The sequence below is a fragment of the Peromyscus eremicus genome, chromosome 16_21 (assembly GCF_949786415.1).
Source record: "Peromyscus eremicus chromosome 16_21, PerEre_H2_v1, whole genome shotgun sequence".
NCBI lineage: Eukaryota > Metazoa > Chordata > Mammalia > Rodentia > Cricetidae > Peromyscus > Peromyscus eremicus.
The window spans coordinates 54,559,925-54,580,433 of record NC_081432.1 but is presented as its reverse complement, the minus strand read 5'-3'; the positions used below and the strand labels follow the sequence as shown (position 1 = coordinate 54,580,433).

At 41.7% G+C, this 20,509-nt stretch overlaps 1 protein-coding gene across 1 annotated transcript; it reads left to right on the top strand.

Annotated features, from left to right (window-relative positions):
- Window positions 1–1,266: 1,266 nt before the first annotated feature.
- On the top strand, window positions 1,267–12,230 carry Glyatl3 (glycine-N-acyltransferase like 3). Its single transcript, XM_059281764.1, has 5 exons — window positions 1,267–1,662; window positions 2,590–2,697; window positions 4,554–4,680; window positions 6,932–7,064; window positions 11,048–12,230. The coding sequence occupies exons 1-5, from the start codon at window positions 1,585–1,587 to the stop codon at window positions 11,472–11,474; spliced, it is 873 nt and encodes a 290-aa protein (XP_059137747.1). The 5' UTR covers window positions 1,267–1,584; the 3' UTR covers window positions 11,475–12,230.
- Window positions 12,231–20,509: the final 8,279 nt, after the last annotated feature.

Here is a 20,509-nt window from a genome sequence, read left to right as displayed (position 1 = left end):
CTGCCATTCCCCCCTGTCTTATCCCCCTTCCTAACGAACCCTCCCCACCATATCTTCCTTTTGTGCAAGGCCACTACCCTTGATTAGAGTTCCTTCCCCTTGAATATGGGTGGGAGGTTACTCAGTGGAACAAGGGCCACTCATCAATGGCTTCAGCACTGAAGAAAATGGCATACCCTTCCTTAAGACCTGTTAATTGCCAACAGTCAGTCCCAGAGACGAGGAGCCTCTCACTCTCCATCCATGATGACATGTTAACAGGTCTAATCTTATAGAGAAAACCGCAACCACGGGGAGTCCACGAGTGCAACAGTCATGTCATGTTAAGGAAACATCTTTTGCTGCACATTCCGACCCTCTGGCCCTTTCTCCCTACCTCTCCTGTACTCCCTGAGCCTTAGAGAGAGAGATAAAGCTGTCCCTTTTAGGGCCAAGCACTGCCCCATTGCTTACCCACACATTTTAAACAGGAAATTACTAACAAAAGATTTTTTATTTAAGTAAATAAAAGGAGCAATAAATAGTGACTTTTGTTTACATCATAAGAAGTGAAATAGGACAATAAAGTTCTCCATTGAACTTCACTGAAAATGTGTGTCAGGAGACAGGTTTTTTTTTTTTAATTGTTCTTTGAACATCTACAGATAACTGCCACAACACTGCCAGGATTGATTCGGCAGTTACAAATAAATCTTAGTTAGAAGGCAGCTGGTTATCATATATGGAATCTAGAAATAAGATTCTATCTGCTGGACTACAGTCTATGTTTATAGACTAAATTTTCTCTTGGCTCTATTCCTTTTATATCTTACTTTCCATTTGCCTGAATTTTAATTTCAACTTAGTTGTTATGTCTATCTATATAGATAGGTATAGATATATATTTACCTGTGTTCAAAAAATTATTTCTCAGCATTTAGGGGACAATACAGCTAGCAGGTGGTTTCATTTTATCCTTCTCTTAAGAGACAGGAAGGAGTTCAGGACAAACCAAAGGTGACATTTGTTGACAAGCATTACAGTCCTCCAACAGCAGGGAGGCCTCCAGAGCCAGGGAGACCGTTGTCTCTAAAGGAGTTGGGGTTTATTTGGCTTCATGGGTCAAACCTAGTTATTTTTCTTTCCTCCCTGTATTCATTGGTCCACGGGTGTCTGTATTTCTCTTCTATCACACACAACTTACACGGCAGGTGATCCTAAGGAAAATAACAAACCGGGAAGGCCCTCCCTTCTTGCTGCCAACAAGCTATTTGAGACTAACTATTTGAGACTAACTGAAACAGAACACACTTAAATGTAGAAGTCCAGCTCTTACCAGTTCCCTGCTGGGGATGATCAGAATATAGTGGCTGTGTAGCCCCCTCTGTAAAGGATTAGGTCTAGTGATCTCCATTTCCACATATTCACTGGTTTACCTACCCTGCGGCCTCCCTACCTTTCATTTCCATCCTCTTCAAAGGAAGCGTCGGCGTTATACCAAAAGAAATCAGCATATTCCAAGTAGCATCCAGTGTTAATAGGCAGAAATTAAATATCTATCTTCAAGTTTCTAGTTAGGTGCGGAAGTGCATAACTTTGGAGACGATGTTGGTGCTAAACTGCTCCACCAAATTACTTATACTGGAGAAAATGTTGAAGAGTCACTTTCCTGAATCACTCAAGGTAGTGTAATCCTAATCGTACTAAGTTTCTCTATTGTACTAATTTAGGAGATAATGTCGACATGTGGCTATTACTGCTCTTTTCTGATGAACATGTTAGTGTCCCAGTCTGCTCCTCTCATCCTTCTGTTGCTCTGGAGGACTCCTTAGAGGAATTTGGGCAATCTAGACTATGTTATTTTAGAAGTAACCTGTTTTAAATGACAGATGACGGTGAATTTTGTGTCGCTGAAAGTAAGAATATGCTTGAGGACTGAAGTTTTTGTTGCAGGTTTGCTACCTCTTGGTCACTCAAGTCTCTATCTAAAATCCAAGGGGGCCCGCTGATCACTGTGTGACAGTGTGAAAGATGTCATAAATCAAAGATTCTAATAAATGTAAAAACGGGGCTGTGGTGAGCATGGAAGTTGGCTTTGGGTTGATGGACAGTTAGGTGTTTCCTGTTTGATGATGATGATGATGATGATGATGATGAAAATATTATGAATATTAACTCCACAATCCTTGCTATGCTGCAACTTTCACCAGCTCTGGGTATACGTGATGTTTTTAGGACAGACATTTTTCCTCATGAAGGAAAAAGATGGGAAAGATACAGAACAGCTCCTCATAGTACCCTCATATTAATTGGTGCTCAGTCACCAAGCATTCTCTCAGCTTCTTCAGGATGATAGGGTATCAGGATTTAACAGACTTATTAATCGGTTTCCATGAACATCTTTGAAGTGATGACTCTAAAGAAACACATGTTGTGTATATGTGTGTGAATATATCTATAATCCTCTCTCAGGGCTACTCTAAAGAAATCCGTGTTGTGTATATGCACGTGAATGTATCTGTAACTCCTCTCTCGGAAGTGTGATTTTAGAGTAGAGAGGAAGAAGGTGATGCAATTGGAATAGCTAGTGCTGTGATTATCTTGTCTCAGGTTTATGGAGCGGTGATGAACATAAATCGTGGAAATCCCTTTCAAAAGGAAGTAGTATTGGACACATGGCCGGACTTCAAAGCTGTCATCACCCGGCGACAGAGAGAGGTACAGTGCTAAAAAGCAAATAAGAAACGTTAAAAGTTAAATCGGCACCAACTGGAAAGAGCGGGTTAGATAAAAGGAGCAGGATGACCATTGTAATAGCATACATTATCTTCACTTGGTATGCAGTTCATCCATGGTTTGTAGTTGACACCTTTGGAGTCTCAGGCATATGGAAGACTGCTAGCCTGCAAGTGTTCCTTTAATGACTCACAATCTCTAGAAGATGATGTAGCACGAATCTTAAAAGTTCTTATTAGTAAAACAAATCTTGGGCTAGGTATTGGGGTGAACTCTGATCTCTGGAAGATCAGAGAAGCGGAACAAGCCACACCCACCTCACCTCACCAGTTCCTCAGCTGATCCTGTTTCCTCAGGCTGGAAGCCTCTGAGTCCTCATCCAAATGGATCTCAGCTAAACTGCTTCTTGAAAGCCTGAAAGCTTAATCAGGCTCTAGTTCCTGGTCCTCACATCTTAAATATCTTTCTGCTTTCTGCCATCACTTCCTGGGATTAAAGGCATGTGTCACCATGCCTGGCTGTTTCCAGTATGGCCTTGAACTCACAGAGATCCAGGCAGATTTCTGCCTCTGGAATACTAAGATTAAAGGCGTGAGTTCCACCATTTTCTAGCCTCTGTATCTAGTGGCTGTCTGTTCTCTGACCCCAGATAAGTTTATTAGGGTGCATAATATTTTGGGGAACACAATACCACCACAAGATGAAGCACACAATATGAACATACTAGCTCCCTTCACTAGTAGGTATTTCTTAGGACTGATGAATTTGGGAAATGAAAAAAAAAAATTGAGAAAATTAAAGGAAGTCAGCACAATGAGACCAATGACCTCATTCTCCCTCTGAGGCCAAAGAGAACCTCTAGTGATCCAAGATGATCTGCCCTCTGCAGAGGGAAGACTGAGGGCTGTCATTCTTACATTCTACTCACTGAGTTTTACCTTTTCTCTTTGTGTATGTGTGTGTGTGTGTGTGTGTGTGTGTGTGTGTGTGTCTGTGTGTGTGTCTGTGTGTGTGTGTCTGTGTGTAGCTAGGGGTTAAAGCCAGGTGTCCTGATTAGCATCAGCTGTTAATGTGATGAGTTCTAGAGTCATCTGAGGCAGTCTCAACTGAGGCACTGTTCAGTTTCCACTGGCTTGTTGCCATGTCTGTGATGATTAGCATGGGGGTGGGGTGCAGCTTTCCGTGTGAGAGACTCTGGCTATACAAGAAAGCTAGCTGAACGAGAGCCAGAAAGAAGCATTCCTCCATAATACCTTCTTCAGCTGCTACCTGACTTCCCTCAGTGAAGGACTGTGACCAGGAAATGTAGGCCAAATACCCCACCCCAAGCCTTTTGGTCAGAGTTGTTTTCTTACAGCAACAGAAAGCAAACTAGATCTGGCCTATGCTGGCCAGCTGCCGAGCTACATTTGTAGCAAACTTCTTCATCTTTCGCTGCTGTTGCCTTTGTTTTGAGGTGACTCTTTCTATAGTCCCCAGGCTGGCCTCTTAGAATCAAGCAATTCTCCTGCCTCAGCCTCCCAACAACCCCCCCCCCTCAGCTGAGACTGAAGTTGCCAGCCACTACAGTTTCTATTTTTATAAATTAAATCCTAGAAAGTCTGAAAGATCTTAAAACTTTCTTAGTTCTGGAAGAAAGAATCAAGAAAGAAAAATCACAAGATCTCTATTTTCCTCATTATAGTGTATTAGCCACATTCTTGTTCCTCTGTTTCCAGGTAACTAATTTGAACAATAGAAAATTAGCTAGATAGTAATCATAGCTAATCTCTCTAGGATATGGATTACCCAGAAGATATGCTTTCGTGTTATATTCATGACTGTGTCTTCTGCCCTAGGCTGAGACAGATAACCTTGACCATTACACTAATGCATATGCTGTGTTCTACAAGGATGTCAAAGCTTACCAGCAGCTATTGGAAGATCGTGATGTTATTAACTGGGACCAAGTTTTTCAAATACAAGGTAAGTCAAGTTCAAAGTATATATTATATACCCACATTTTCCTTTTTTTGGTATGTATACCAGAGAAGTATAGAAAGACATATCATGGAGACTGGAGAGATGACTGAGTGGTTAAGAATTCTTGCTGGTCTTCCAGAGGATCAGAGTTCAGTTTCCAGGACCCTTGTTAGTGTAGGCAACTCATGAAGCCACCTGTGACTTCAGCTCTAAGGGAATTGACACTATCTTCCGGCCTCTGTAGTCAGTGTGCTCATGTATGTGTACACATACACACATGCACACACTCTTTTTATAAATCTCCTAAAAGATATTACATACATATATAGTAGTATATAGAGGTTGACAGAGACAGACCCGTAGATACTTAACATGCATACTTGAGTTTTATAGAGTTGTCATTCCTATACTAGAGTATGTATGTTACCTTTGACTTGTACCACTTATTTTTCTCATGTAGACAATCTTGAGTGTTGGGTATGGAGGCACCCACCTGTAATCCCAGTGCTTGTGAGGCAGAGGCAGAAGGATTCCAGTTTAAGGCTGCCTAAGCCACATGGACTACATATATAGCACACTGTTTCAAAAAAAAAAAAAAGAACCATAAAATACAGACGTTTTGATTACTTAGATATAACTCAGTTTGATAATAAGGGATATTCACTATTGCAGCTGTAATTTTAATAGCTTTAACTTGTAAACTTCGTAGTCTTTATTGAGGCTTAGCTACCAGAAGGAGGCGTCAAGGTTCAACCACCATACTGTTCAATATGCCTTCAAACCCAGTTGTAGTCTCAAGGTCATACTGAGAAGTGGTTCACAAATGGAGCGGGGAGGGGAAGAAAGAGACTGTCGTGCTTCAGTAATGAGACTAGAAGATAGAAAGCCAAGTTACAGAGGGGTCTGTCCACCAAGAGTCAGACTGCAAAGGCTAGAAAACAGCGGGACTGTTATGTGAATCCACAAGATTCTGTTAAAGGATATCAAGATTGTATTAAGATATAAAATGGGAATAATACACTCATGGGTACAGAACAAAGTAAACAGCCGTTGTCGTCGTCCTCCTCCATTCTGTGCAGTGATGAAGGGAACCTACCATCTGGTCTCCCATCTCCCAAGAGACAGCGAGCGCGCCCCATCCTCAGTTTTAACTGGTCATGTACCCAGCAAGGGCCACACCCATTGGGCCAGATATCCCAAAGGTCATTGGTTGAATGGATTGAATTCCCACAATGGGGGACTTGGAGAGAAGGGTAATGCTATTAACAACAGACACCAAACCCTGTATTTGTGTACTGGGGTGGAAGAGATGGTGCCCAGAACACCGCTGAATAAATACCAAACAAAGGGGTATCAAGAATGTAGCATGAGTGTGAGAAATGAGTGGGATCTGGGTGGGTTCACTGTGCTTAACCTTCCAACCCCAGGCTGCACCTGGAATACCATAATGGACATTGTGGAAATGGATGAGAAACTTCAAAGTTGCCTTGTGTTCTAGTCTCATTCTTGTGGATGATAAAATAGCATGACAAATGTAATTTAAGGGGGAAAGAAGTTTATTTCAGCTTACAGCTCCAGGTCATCATGCATCCCTGGGGAAAGTCAAGGCACGAACTTCCAATATTATATCCATAGTCAAGCACAGAGAAACGAGTGTATGTGCATACATGCTCACTTACTTAGCTGCTTGTATTCAGTTTGATTTCTCTACTCTTAAACAGTTCAGGCTCGATGCCTGCCATATGGTGCCAGCCACAGCGGGCTGGTTCTCCCCACATCAGTTAACTTATTAAGACAATACTGCACAGACCTGCCCACAGGCTAACCCCAAGGTAGTCAATCCTTAGTGAGACTCTCTTCCCAAGTGATTCTGTGTTGTCAACTTGAAGCTAACATCACACCTTACCATATTAAATAAATTTAAACTCTTATAAACACTTGATCTTTAATTTTTAAAGTCATAAATAAAAAAGACAATGCTCTTCAAGAAATTTAATCTGAGGCATTAAGAAAATTAACAACTAAAACTTTGAGTAAGAAATTCCAAATTTCCTTGAGGTCTTTTCAGCAGAAGTGGAAGATCATGACTGGTGATGACTACATGATTTGATTTGTAGACCAGGTAGAGGATGTCTGTAGAAATACATATATAACTAACGATATCATGGTTATGACATCAAACAGTGGTACTGATGACATGTGGCATACAAATGCTGAAATGAATGACTGTGGTTTTGTGTCTGTCGTTATCCAGGGCTGCAAAGTGAATTATATGCTGTTTCCAAAGCCGTTGCCAATGCAAAGCTGTTGGATTTGGATATAAAGCTGACTTCCTTCAAGGCTGTCCATTTTTCTCCTGTTTCATCTGTGCCAGACCATGGTTTCCTGTATGTAAAACAAGTTCTATGTTTGGAGCTGGATTTACTGTTATGCAAGTCCCAACAACAATGCTGGAATACTTATTATCGCAAAAGAATAGTTAGGCTTTTTGAAATGAGTCATTGGGCTAAGGAGTGTGTGTGTGTGTGTGTGTGTGTGTGTGTGTGTGTGTTCATGTACACTCTTTTTCTCTTTCCTGTGCTTCACTGCTTATTATTTCTCTGAAATTCAAATCAGTATCTTTGTCTATAGTCACTGAGCTCATGAAACCTGTGTTTTCACATTATATGTAGTATATGTGTGTGTGTGTGTGTGTGTGTGTGTGTGTGTGTGTGTGTATGGAAAAGCCATTTCTTGGTTCCATTCTTCATAATATAATTCTAAATAATCCCTATGGTCTGCATCCAAAGTTGGGGAGGATTCTGTTGTTTAAAGCTAGAGGTGTTTTACTGATTTATGTTGAGATTTTAAGGACAAGGAACTAAATGATTTAAATATATCCCTCTCCTTTTCTCTCTGTCCTCTCAAGTAGAACCATCATGATTCTATTTCTAACAGAGTTGAAATTAAACACAAAAGTGAGTTCTGAGGCCAGGAACTGATCACAGGAAGTTCAGTTTGAGAAGGCGGTCCTTAAAAACACTTGTCAGTGTGTGTTTGCATTGTCTCTCCTCTCTTATTTGGAGGCCTTGTGTCGTGAGCATCTTCCCTTCAGTTTATCCTTCCTGGACCTCAATCTCTTCTCAGAATTGGGGTCTAGGAGCTAGGGGGATAGATAGCTCACTCAGGTAAAATGCCTTTGACACAAGCACAAATACCTAAGTTAGAAGTCCCAGCACCCACTTAAAAGTTAGTTGTGGCAGCAAACACCTGTTGCTCTGGGGCAAATAAAAGCCTCTCTGATGCTTGCTGGCCATCCAGTCTAGCTGAAGTAGTCAGCTCTGGTTTAGTGGAAGACCCTGTCGCAAAAGACAGAGTGGAGAACAACTGAAGAAGACACCTCACGTTGACATGTGCACACACACACACACACACACACACACACACACACACTTTTTTTTTTTAAAAGAATGAAACAAGGTTGATTAAAAGGTGCCCACCTCCATTCATGTTAGTTCTGTGCTCCTATGGTAGGTGTTAGAGAACCTGGTAAGCACAAACTAACCCTGAAATCTCAGGAAATCACTAGGACTTTCTTTCATGTTTTCACAATATGGAAACACACAAACACTGAAAGGAGAAAACCCTCCCCCAGCACAGGGGTCAACTTTCACATACATACTGAGAACTTCTACTCAATTAACTGAAACAGAATGCCATGCACTTTATTCTTAATCCTAGCACCTTTAAGATGTATATCTAAAAGAGAAGATTTTTGGTTTTATTTTTATTTTTTTAGTGATGGTGGGGGTTCAACACAGGGATTCTCTGTGCTGCCCTGGCTGTCCTGGAACTCTCTATAGACCAGGATGCCCTCAAACTCAGAGATCTACCTGCCTCTGCCTCCCAAGTGCTGTGAATAAAGGTGTGTGCCCTGACTCCTGGGTAAGACAAAGATTCCCCACCCCACTTGCTTTCTCTAGACTAGACTAGCCACTATTTCAGGCTCTGCTTTCTGGAGATTATTTTTTTTAGATTCTTCATGTATGTGAGATCACGTGCTTTTTGTCTTTCTGCACTTGGCTTGTTCTGCTTAATATAATAACAGTCTCATCCATGTTTTTGCAGATGATAAGATTGAGTCTTCTTTTTAAGGATGAATACTATTTCATTGTGTATATATTACATTGTTCATACATGCTTAACATGAATCCTTGTCTTGCTCATTGTCAAGCATGCTGTGGTCAACAGGGACTGACTTTACTACTTTGGGGTATATTCTCAGGAATAGGGTGTCTTGATCATATTACAATTGTAATTTGAATTCTTTGAGGTATTCCACACTGTTTTCCTTCATAGCTGTACTAATTTACCTTCCTCCCAGTGCTGTATAAAGTTTCCTTTTCCCATCTTCACTACCCCTTGTTGTCTTTTGACTTCTGGACAGGAACCATTCTAACTGCAGTGAGGTGATGTTTCAGAGTGGGTTTGATTTGGAGTTTTTTCATATACCTCTTGGCCATTTGTATACCTTATTTTTAAAAATGTCTCTGTAGGCCCGCTGATCGTTTCTAGATGGGGTTATTTGGCTTTATCTTCATTGGGTTTCCCTCATTCCGAGTATTCTGGATATTAGACACCTACCACAAGTGTAATTTTCCAGTGCTTTCACCGTCCTTCAGCGTTTCCCTTCATTGTCTTGTGCCTTTTGCTGTACACAGCCCTTTCCCATGGTGTGTTAGTAGTATAATAGCGAGCCTTCTGGAATCTCTTCTGGAAGTAATCCTATTTTTGCAATCTCCCCCATACTTCTGTATCTTATTCAAAATATCCTTGTCCATTCCAAAGTATGGGACTTAGTCTGGTGATCCCACGTAGCAGTGACATTTTGTCGTTAGCCCCAAAGCCATTCTCAGACTGTGGACGGTACTCCACATGCTTGGTCCTTCGGGTACAAATGTGTGACACACTGTGCCTGAGATCCTTGCCTTGGCAACGTTTCTGCTTGAAGTCCTCTGCCCTTTCTTTGAAGTATACTTTCAAAGTTGAACTGAAAAATCATAAGTCAGTTTCCCCTCTTCCCCCCTGAATAGAAGATTGGCCAAGCCTACAGCTGATGGCCACTAAGAAAAGTGAATTAGATACATTTTTACAACCACAACAGGGCTACAATATGAGTCTTTACTAGTCAATGGGTTAAGTAGTATTGACAAATTCACAATGTAAGCAAATTCCAAGGCTTCCAAGGCACATAGGTTATAATTTGTTTCAGTTCTTCCTTTTCTTAAGATCAATTTATTTATGTGTATGAACACTCTGTCTCTGTGTGTGCCTGCATGCCAGAAGAGGGTATCAGATCTCCTCATAGGTGGCTGTGAGACAGCATGTGGGTGCTGGGAATTGAACTCAGGTCTCTGAAAGAATATCGAGTGCTCTTAACCCTGAGCCCAGCCCCTTGTTTCAGTTCTTAAAATGTACCAGGAACTTTATCTTGACATCAGGGCTTTTACATATAAAACCACTAGACACTTCTATTATACAATTAAAATAAATAAAAGCTAGTGTCCTGCAAAAGTTGGCCAGTGAAAAACTGAGGATATTCAGTCTAGAGAGAAGCAACAGGGGGGAAACCAGGCAAAGCTAATTCTTCCAGAGTATGTGCATATGCATAGCGACTTGTATTCATTTTCTAGCCTTGGCTATGCAAAAGCAGAAGAATCCTGAATGCTAGAACACAATTTAGTCCCAAAATATTAGGGCTCAAAAAAAAAAAATCTGGACTTCCTAAGACTTCACAAACATCCTTTAAGGGCAATTCTGGGTGAAATTAATAGTAACAACAACAACAATAATAACAGGTAAATACACATGGATGTGTGTGTTAACTGTAGCCTTGCTTATTTGTGCAAGGAATGACTCAAGAGTCTGGCAGCACTCAAAATCAAAAGAGATTCCAGCATTCCACCCATCCAGGTGGACACACATGTGAGAGCAAACTAGGGAATCACATGCTTGGCATCAGCTAGGTGTCTGCCTCCTTTGGGAGTGATTCCAGCCTGCTGGTAACTGGCTGAACCGTAAGAACCTGTGTGAGTACGTAAACAATCCAAACCTAAGTTAAGTTGTACTCCCTCTCCCAGAGAGAGTGGAGATGCAGCCGCCTCCGCCACACCGCAGTCTGCAGAGCTGACCAAAACAAATGGGCATAAAACTAAACTGAGCATGCATGTTTCATCTTTCAAGTGGGACGTTGTTTAGGTTTTAAATTTTTGAAAAAGCCAGACACAGTCTCGGAGATGATTTCTCATTTTAAATCCGTATGAAAAGGGCAGCTATTGATAGTCACGTGACTCCGAGGGTCCATTTATTTATTTATTTATTTTTTTCCTAGAGCTGGGCCTTCCCCGAGACTGACCTACCTAAGTGTCTCAGATGCTGATCTCCTCAACCGGACTTGGTCACGTGGCGGCAACCAGCAGTGCCTCCGATACCTAGCCAAACTCATCGCCTGCTTTCCCAGCGTGTGTGTGCGTGATGAGAAGGGAAACCCAGTGTCCTGGGGTATCACAGACCAGTTCGCCACCATGTGTCATGGCTACACCCTACCTGACCATCGCAGGAAAGGTTACAGCCGATTGGTGGCCCTCACACTGGCCAGGAAGTTGCAAAGCCGTGGATTCCCCTCCCAGGGAAACGTCCTGGATGACAACGTGGCCTCTATAAACCTCCTAAAGAGTGTCCATGCTGAGTTCTTGCCTTGTCGTTTCCACAGGCTTATTCTCACCCCTGCGTCTTTCTCTAGACAAGCTCACCTTTAGCTCAGAGAAACTCCAAGAATATTCTACTTTCTCTGAGCATAAACCCTCTTTAAATGAAGTGTGAATTAAACCAAGAGAAGCATGTCATTGAAAGGGGCCTGAAAAAAGTATGCAAGATCACCCTGAGAAACTGTTTCTGTCTTAGATTTCCACCATCAAGAACTCTGGGGGCTGGGGTACCAGTAGGTGTGTCTCAGAATAGAGGGTGTGTGTCCTCTGTTAGGACCCACCGCAGGGAAGAATTCTTTAAAGCCAGCCATTCCTGGCCTATGTTAGAAACGTCTGCATGAGAAAGAGTGATTTAATGTGGGGCCATTGGCCTCCTGCTCCACAGTCTCCAACCACGCCAGCCCCTCCTGCTGTAAAATCCTTTTGGTCCCAGCTGGGTATCTGAGCAACCTGTCCAAGCTCTTGGTAGGGGACCAGCCATTTTCCCCTTCAGTGACTGACTGCGGGTGCAGACAGTTAAGCTATGGTTCTTCCCTGGGAGTGTTTGTGGGTAGTGGTTCTCACAGGTTCCTGTTTATCAGAATCACCAGGAGGAGAGGTTGCAGCACAGAGGCCGACCCCTCTCCCATAGCTCCTGATGCAGGGAGCACCTGGGCAGGGCCTGAGAATTTGCATTTCCCAGTGTTCCTTCTCATTTGCCTTGAATAGGTGAACAACTGTGATCAGAAGACCAGACCTTACCCATGACTGTTCTAGACCTTATCCATGAACTGTTCCAGACCTTACCCATGACTGTTGCAGACCTTACCCATGACTGCTGCAGACCTTACCCATGACTGTTGCAGACCTTATCCATGAGCTGTTCCAGACCTTACCCATGACTGTTCCAGACCTTACCAATGACTGTTGCAGACCTTATCCATGAGCTGTTCCAGACCTTACCCATGACTGTTCTAGACCTTACCCATGACTGTTCCAGACCTGACCCATAACTGTTCCAGACCTGACCCATGACTGTTGCAGACCTTACCCATGAACTGTTCCAAACACCTGGATTATAATCTCCTTTTTCATGAAAATCTGAAATTCACATATAGGTGTGTATGAGGTTATAAAAATGGCATATAAGATGTTACATAGATATTTTCTGTAGGCATTTTTATAATCCTAGAAGTTTGACATTACAATCAATTTTAATCCTCTTATTATATTGAAGAAATTTGATATCTAGAAACAATAAATGCTTCAAGATTACATTTAATATGGTCAGTACTGAAAAGCCAGAACTCTGTAATTTTTATTTTAGTTCTCAAATAATTAAATTAATGCTTTATTATTTTATTGTTGTGATTCTTTTTTATGTTATTTGGTCTCTGTGTGTAAATCGGAGGACAATGGGTAAGAGTTAATTTCCTGTTTCCATTATGTGGGTTTCAGAGCTCAAACTCAGGCTGTCGGACTCAGTGGCCAGCACCTTTACCTGATAAGCCATCTCAGCAGCCCTGTTATCATTCTTGTAAATTTAATTTCCACTGGTCTAGGCATATGTATTTTTCAAGGTCTGTAAAGGGAAAGATGAGCATCATGAGGAGAGCAGACATAAATGCAATGGCTGAATTTATGTAGACTCAATAAAGATGACTTCACCATATAGAAACCACTGCTTCCCTATCCCATGGAACTTAAAAATCCTAACAATAAAAATAAGGCAAAATCCAAAGTTTTGGTGTTTATTTTGATAAAAGGAGACAAAATGGTTGATGTACAGGATATGTTAATCATCAGACATCTTGAGGGTGGATTTATTCTTAGGTGATTCTTACCCAATGGTTACCTAGAAACTCATCCTTGGTACCAGAGGGAGAGAAGAGTCCATAAAACTCTTGGGAGAACATGATCTAATTTCTGCCCTTGGGATGCTCATTAACTTTAAGCCCTGACTCAACATGAGTAGCACCTGCCTCAGTCTTGGTGCTATTATTATTGCTTTGTTTCTTCCTAGTGATAATTGATCTACCACTTATTGACAAGTACACCAAACACTATATGTACATAATGTACTCTTCGGGATAGAAGAACTATTCTATTACTGAATTAGTGAGGTAATGACTCACCAAAAATTATTCAATGTGTAAGTGGCAAAATCATGACCATAATCTGAATTTGTTGCATTGCAAATTGTACACTTACACCGTGTTATTAGTTGTTATTGTTCTCTTGGAACTTCCAGCTCACTCCTGCACAGTCTGAGAAGCCCCATCTTTCTCCAAACCCTGCCCTCTCAGAGAATCTCCAACAAAGAAAAGGACTCCAAAAAGTCCAGTTCTAAATTCTTGCAACAGCTTCTCCCCTGAAGTTGCCAGCAGCCCAAGTCCCCACCTAAAGTGTTCAGGTTTTGACCATACTTGGGCACAAGCCCATCATCACTCTTCCCCTACAGGCTACTTAACCTCCCTGCTTTAGTTAGGGCGAGTGACTTCTCCTGCCTCCATCTCTGGGACTGGAGAACTCACCCAGGAGTTGCTTTACTCAAATAAACTTGTTCTTTTACTTTTTCAGTTTGGCTTGATCTGGCTTACTGTGTCAACGGAGAAACATATTATAGCAATGCAGGAAACTTATTAGTTATATTCTTAAGTCTTCTTACTTTTTAAATTAAAATATAATCACATCATTTTCCCCTTCCCATTTCTCACAAAACCTTCCAGTTCAAACTCTCTCTCAAAATCATGACTTCTATTGCTTTAACTGTAGTTATACACACACTTTCCTAAATATAAAATACAATCTGTTCAGTCCATACAATATTATTTGATGTATATGATTACAAAGCTGATGGCTTAGTATTGGTTAATCAATTGGGGGATGTTCTTCCCTGAAGAAGACTATTTCCCCCACTCAGCATTGAAAGGACCAAGCAGATGCCATAACAGGCCTCAATTTCAGTTTCCTGAGACTGAGCAAGCAGTCTCTGAGAGGGCCGTGAACAAAAGACATAGTCCTTACAGTAGCTCCCTTTCTGCATGTACTCTGACTGCTCAAAGTTCAGCCAGATGTTTACTGTCTGGGACCCCTCACCAACTTAGAGTTATGTGCATGAGTCAAGGACAGTGCCTAGACCACTGAGCCAGCCCCCACAGTCAGTACGTGCTAGGCCAGCCAGCCCCCATGGCAGCTCAAGGACAAAGCCTGGGACTTGTGCTAGACTGCCCCCCAAAATGATAATTGTAAACCCCAACCAGTAAATTCAAAGGTTACATACCCTCACCCAATTAAAAGAGAACAGAGAAAAATAAACCAATCCGAGTTGCACCCATGCCAACCTCCCCCAACCCCCCTGAAGGGCTTATGGTTTTTGCCTTTAAAAAGCTAGCCACACAAAGAAAGAGCAGCTCCTCCCTGCCTCACTGTATTGGGTGTAGGAATGAGTTCCCTGTCTAGACTTGTATCTACAGAATAAACCTTGCTGTTGCATTCTGGACATCCAAGGTCTTCGGTGGTCTCTTTGGGGTCACAATCTGGGGATAACAAGCATTCCATACATTCCTACAGTTCTTTGTCTAAGGGTGGGGCCCCATTCAATTCCCCCCACCAGCCTATTGCTGCAGTCCTTGTTCAGGTATTGCTTAGGCATCCATGTTGGTGAGATATCGTGGATGTGGCTTCTCTGACATTTCTAGGAGACACCATCTTATTCCTGTTCCTCTGGTTCTTAAAATCCTTTTGCCCTCCTCTTCAGCAATGTTCTCTGAGCCTTAAGTGCAGGGGTTGTGTTGTAGTTGTTATAGTTTTAGAAGGATGAGAATATCAGTGATAGCAAAATGAAGATGACCATAGGCCAATGTGAACAGCAAGGTTGTAGAAGAAAGGATATTAACGTCTCTCTCCTGCTGTCTTCCAAGGTTTGGACTCTATTTGGATGCACCCTACTTTTCCCTCAGACCTGGGAAAAATACTTTCAACAAGTGATGGTTCTCCTCTTTGCTGTGAACGCAAACTGAGATGATCCCTCACAGTTCCTTCTGGAACAAAGTTTCCTCTTCTAGTTGTTTCGATTTGCGTCATGTCATTTGGAACCTTCTAGAAAGGATTCCATTATCTCCTTGTTTTCAAAAATGTTTACCTCTAACAATAGACTCCCTTTTGGGGGGCATTTTTCAGCTTCATTGTCTGTATATATAGGAAATAATTTTTATAGACTGTAATTAAAACTCATACACGTATACAAAATCACATGAGTCTGTATATTTATGTGTTAGACACAACGGATTATATTTTAGTATGTCACTCATTAAATATGTAATTTTGTCAGAAAATATTGAACCCGATATGTAAATTTTTTTACTTCTAGTTTTCACTGCACTAGTCATTCTATCCTAACAAAGAGCCATAATGGATTTGATTGTTCCACTTGCAACCCTGTTTTAATCATATTTAAGGAATAAGCGGATATATGAAGAAATGCCTGGAGGAAGGGCAGGGTGAGGGAGGAGTGGCAGATTTTATTTTCTCACTTACAGAATTTCTTCTGTGTACTATAAACTAATGCAAACTTTTAACGTACAGTTTAATCTTAATTGTTACTTGAAATGCTAGTAAGTAAGCAAGAGACATTAGTGGCTTGGGTTTGGATATTGGCAAAGCTGAGCATGAGAAGTGGACAGTTATCTGAGCTACGAGAGAGGAAATGTCAGGACCGAGCTTAGGAGTTCTCAGGTATAGGGAGTGATAAATGCCAACTATGACTGAATTCTCAGCACTGTGACAAGCTGGGGGTATGTTTCAAAGACCAGAAACAACTACTGGGTAAGAGACCGTTGGAAGGGGTGAAAATGTTTGTTCAGTCTTAGACTGGAGTTTGGAGTTGTGAAACAGGAAATGGTGGGGTCAAGTTCAATGTTAAGTTTTAAGCACAGAGAAGTCTGCTATGGGTCGCAGGAATATATTATAAGAGCTCAGCTGGTTGTGGTAAAGCCATTGCCTGAAGGGATCAAGGAATTCCTCCAGAGGAAGCCAAATTCCAAGGAGCATTTGGTGTTATTTGGCTTGTTATATATCAGCTGTCTTGTATTATGAAAATCTTGTGTGCCTTCATAGTTTTCCCAATTGATTTTTCCTTAAAAATTGCTAACAGTGTGGACTGATCACTCTTTGGACATATACATTCAAGGTATTTGGAGAACAGCCTCAGGAAAGGCTTCCTTCCCCCCCAGCCCACCCGTTTCTCCCCTTTCAGCACTGGAATCAGATATCTCCCTTAGCCACTTTCAAGGACTAACAGAAATAACAGTCCAAACCACCACATGCTAGTCTCCTGATTTACTATAAATTCCACAAGGAGACACTGCTTAGGTCAGGTGGACCTTAAGTAATACCTTTACATAATTTAACTGGGACCCTCCTTTCTTACAGCCTTACTAACTTTATAGACCCCCTAACTTCTTACCTAACCACTTCTTGGAATGTAGACTGAGCACATAGATCCCCTTTTTGATATACTAACCAGTCATTAGCACTCAATTGACCTCCTCTTTTACCACTCCTATTTTGGGTTGTAAAACAAGGCTTGATGGTCACTGCTGAGGACAATTCTTACCTACCTTTATGACCCCATAGAATTCAAGCCTGGTGACCTTTCTTGACCAGGGGATTGCTATTGCTTAGGTTTACAACTGGATTCCTGAGAGACTTGGGGAGAATTGAGAGGCAGAGAACGGAGAGGGATACTGAGGATTTTGACCAGAGAGAACATGTGGACGAGATGGAAGATGAGGAAGAGCCAGATGGGGAAGTACTAGCTGAGTAAGAATGAGATGAAAAGGACCTAGATGAGGCAGAATTAAGACGAGAGAATTAAGACAGAACTTAGAGGGAGCAGCAGATGAATATAGAGAGAAATCAGACAAGAAAGGAGCTAGGCATGAGAACAGAACTGAAGCTGTGTAAAGAGGTTGTTATCCCAGAAGAATTAGAGCAAGTGGACTAAAGAGCTCGATGTGCTGAGATTCTATTTCCCAAAAATAATCCTTGCCGTTCGTAGTTTTCTCTCCTGAGCTCCTGGGAAGTATTAATATTAAGGCTGGTCCTTTCAATATTAAACAAGAGAAGTCTAGGACATAAATATATAGTCAAGAATTATCAGGATGCAGACAAAAATAAGCCAGGAGTCTCACTAAACCTGCTTAGAACAAGACCTTGAATAAATCACTTTTAAGGTGAGTGGAGGCAAAGGCTCTATAATGGAAAATAGAAGACAGAGAAATGCCATAAGATGACCATCACAGAGGAAAATTTCCAAGACGAGAAATGATCAAGCTATGAAATTTTGCTGAGGGTCAAGAACACAAAAATGAGAGCCTGGAGTTGTGGAGCAGGCTTGTAATCCTACTCCTCAGGAGGTAGAGATAGGTTCCCAGTCCATCATCAGCTACACAATGAGTTTGAGGCCCATCCAAGTTCCATGAGATTGTCTCAAATGAAACAAAACTACAAAAGACTGTGAAAGGAGAAGTCTCTGCTGCACCAGGGTGTACTTTAAAGATGCATGTGCTGAAAATCGAGGAGAAACAAGATTACAGATAGATGATTCTGTTTATGTAAATCCTGAAAACAAACCAGGCAAAAGTAGCCTACAGCTTTTGCTGTCAGAAATGTGCTATACTTCAGAAGGGCTGGGTTTCTTTCAGCATGTTGGCACTTCCTGGATAAGTTTCACTTTGTGAAAAACCATCAAGTTACAACAACCTAAATACGTCTGTATATCTATGTTATTCTGCAATTTAAAAAAAATCATTAATAGAAAATGAGCTGGAATCTAACAAAAGGACAGCTCTTTTACCTAACTGCTACCTGTAAAAATTTTTTATAAAACAAAATATAAACATTTATGTAAAAGCACTGCTTATAAGGGAAAATACTTTTTAAAACAGCACACTGATTAAATATAATGCAACCACCAGATGAACTCATGTGGTATATTAGAATATTATGTTAATAAGGGAAAGTATATCACATGTAAATGTAAAGCAGTTACAGAGAAGCGTATATAACATAGTTAAAATTTAACTAAAAAGATACAGAGGAGGGAAATAGATCTGAAAGCAGCTTAATGATGCTCACTGAGGGAGAGGAGCCCTTGGTAAGTAGTAACAAGCATTGTATGGTGCAGCCAGGGCTAGGCATGATGATACAAAGAGTCGGTAGAGGCAACAAGCCCCGTCTCTCCAAGACGTGCACTTGTCTGTTCTGCATGGGCCTTCCCTGGGTCTTGTAAGCATCTAGTATTTTCTAAAGAATGAATTCACTCTTCCTGAGATCCACCAAGGAAAAGTGACAGGAACAACCAAGAACGAAATAGTCTCACACTTCTGTAGCAAAGGGAGACACGCAGAGATTAGCACACACCCTGGGAAAGAAGCTCAGTGGGAACACAGGCTGGGCCTTTCTCGGTCTGTTTTAATTAATGGTTTATGTGTGGTGATTTGACTTCTGAGGAAACAAACGAGGTAACTATACATTCAGTTCCCTGAAGTTGTCCACCTTAGACCTACAGTTTGTTCATTTTTCTCTAACCTTGGTAAACTTTAGGACTCAGAACAAAAGTAAAAGCAAATGGAATCGCACGGCCGAGATTACAACAACAACATCTTCCTTCTTGTTGGCAATGGTTGCTTAGACATTTTCAGTGGGGGAACGCTAAAGTAGAAGAGGTGTAGCATAATGTGGGCATATGTTTCTGCTTTACGGGAGGTAGACTCAGCAAACGAATTCACTTTCCAACACTTTCTCTAAGCTCAAGATTTTGTTTTTTATATTAGTTCCAACCAATTTGTGAGTCTCCTTGTTCTTCCTGGTGTCAGCCTTCTACTCTTTCTGAAGACTGAAATAAAATTGGACAGGTCAACTGCATATGGCTCCTCTTTTCCAGATCCCACATAAACCTCAGCAGGGTGGATTGTCACATGTCTCCACCACTGTTTGTCCCCACCACTGTTTCAACCTAGCTCACTACCTGCGTGAATTTCTTTTCCTTAGGAAACTTTTGTGTTCACATCTTCTATTCCCGTTTTAAAATAAATGAAAGGAATAGGCACCACGTATTTATTCCTCTCCAGCTTTCTCTTTACTCAACGGGTCTGTGTTTCCGAGGCAAAACGTACATGAGATTTGAGACTGTTGAATACAGGGCACGTTAGAGGATGGACAGGTAGTTAGCCAATGCAGTTACGACAGTGAACACTAGATGGCAGATTTTAGTTCTAGCTTATTTTCTATTTTTTTTATTGAGTCTTTGTGGATTTCACATCATGAATCCCAATCCCATTCATCTCCCCTGAGTCCCCTCCCCTGCACCCTCTGCTCTTGTGCCCTCCCCCCAAAACAAAACAAAATTTAAAAGCATAGCCAAAAAAACAAAACAACAACAAAAACAAAATCTCGGCGTGGAAGCCAGTGTGGCCCAGTGAATCACACAGTGTACCCCTTAGTCCATACATCTTTTTTTTTTTTTTTTTTTTTTTTTTTAAGATTTATTTATTATGTATACAGCATGTATGACCAGAAGAGGGAGCCAGATCTCATTAGGTGGTTGTGAGCCACCATGTGGTTGCTGGGAATTGAACTCAGGACCTCTGGAAGAGCAGTCAGTGCTCTTAACCTCTGAGCCATCTCTCCAGCCCTAGTCCATACATCTTTACTTGTAAGTGTTCTTTGCAATGGATTGTTGGTCTCGAAGCCCCTGACTTCTGCTGTACTATCAATACTGGGCCCTCACTGAGACGTCTCTTGGATATTCTGTTGTTGTCCTGTGTCATAGAGACCCTGAAGCTTTAGATCTGCAGGTCTGGCCCTTTAACATGTTCCAACAGTTCCTAGCTGAGGTGGATGTTGGGGTGGGCTAACTCATGGCCCTGGTTCTGGACCTGGGTGGTCGCTGGGTTGGTCAGCTCGCCAGATTTCCCTCGTCATTACCACCAACGCCAGCTCTTCAGCACACTCCGGGCTAGCTCACCCAACCAACACAGCAGTCCACAAGGAGCAGGGACAGTTCTGCTCTTAGGCCCTCAGGTCTGGCTCTCTGGCACTCA

Excerpts from the sequence above, each read along its gene's own strand:
- Glyatl3 (XM_059281764.1), top strand. The coding sequence starts at position 1,585 with ATGTTGGTGCTAAACTGCTCCACCAAATTACTTATACTGGAGAAAATG. Across the intron at positions 4,681-6,931 it reads CCAAGTTTTTCAAATACAAG|GGCTGCAAAGTGAATTATAT; the intron begins GTAAGTCAAGTT and ends GTCGTTATCCAG. Across the intron at positions 7,065-11,047 it reads GTGCCAGACCATGGTTTCCT|AGCTGGGCCTTCCCCGAGAC; the intron begins GTATGTAAAACA and ends TTTTTTTCCTAG.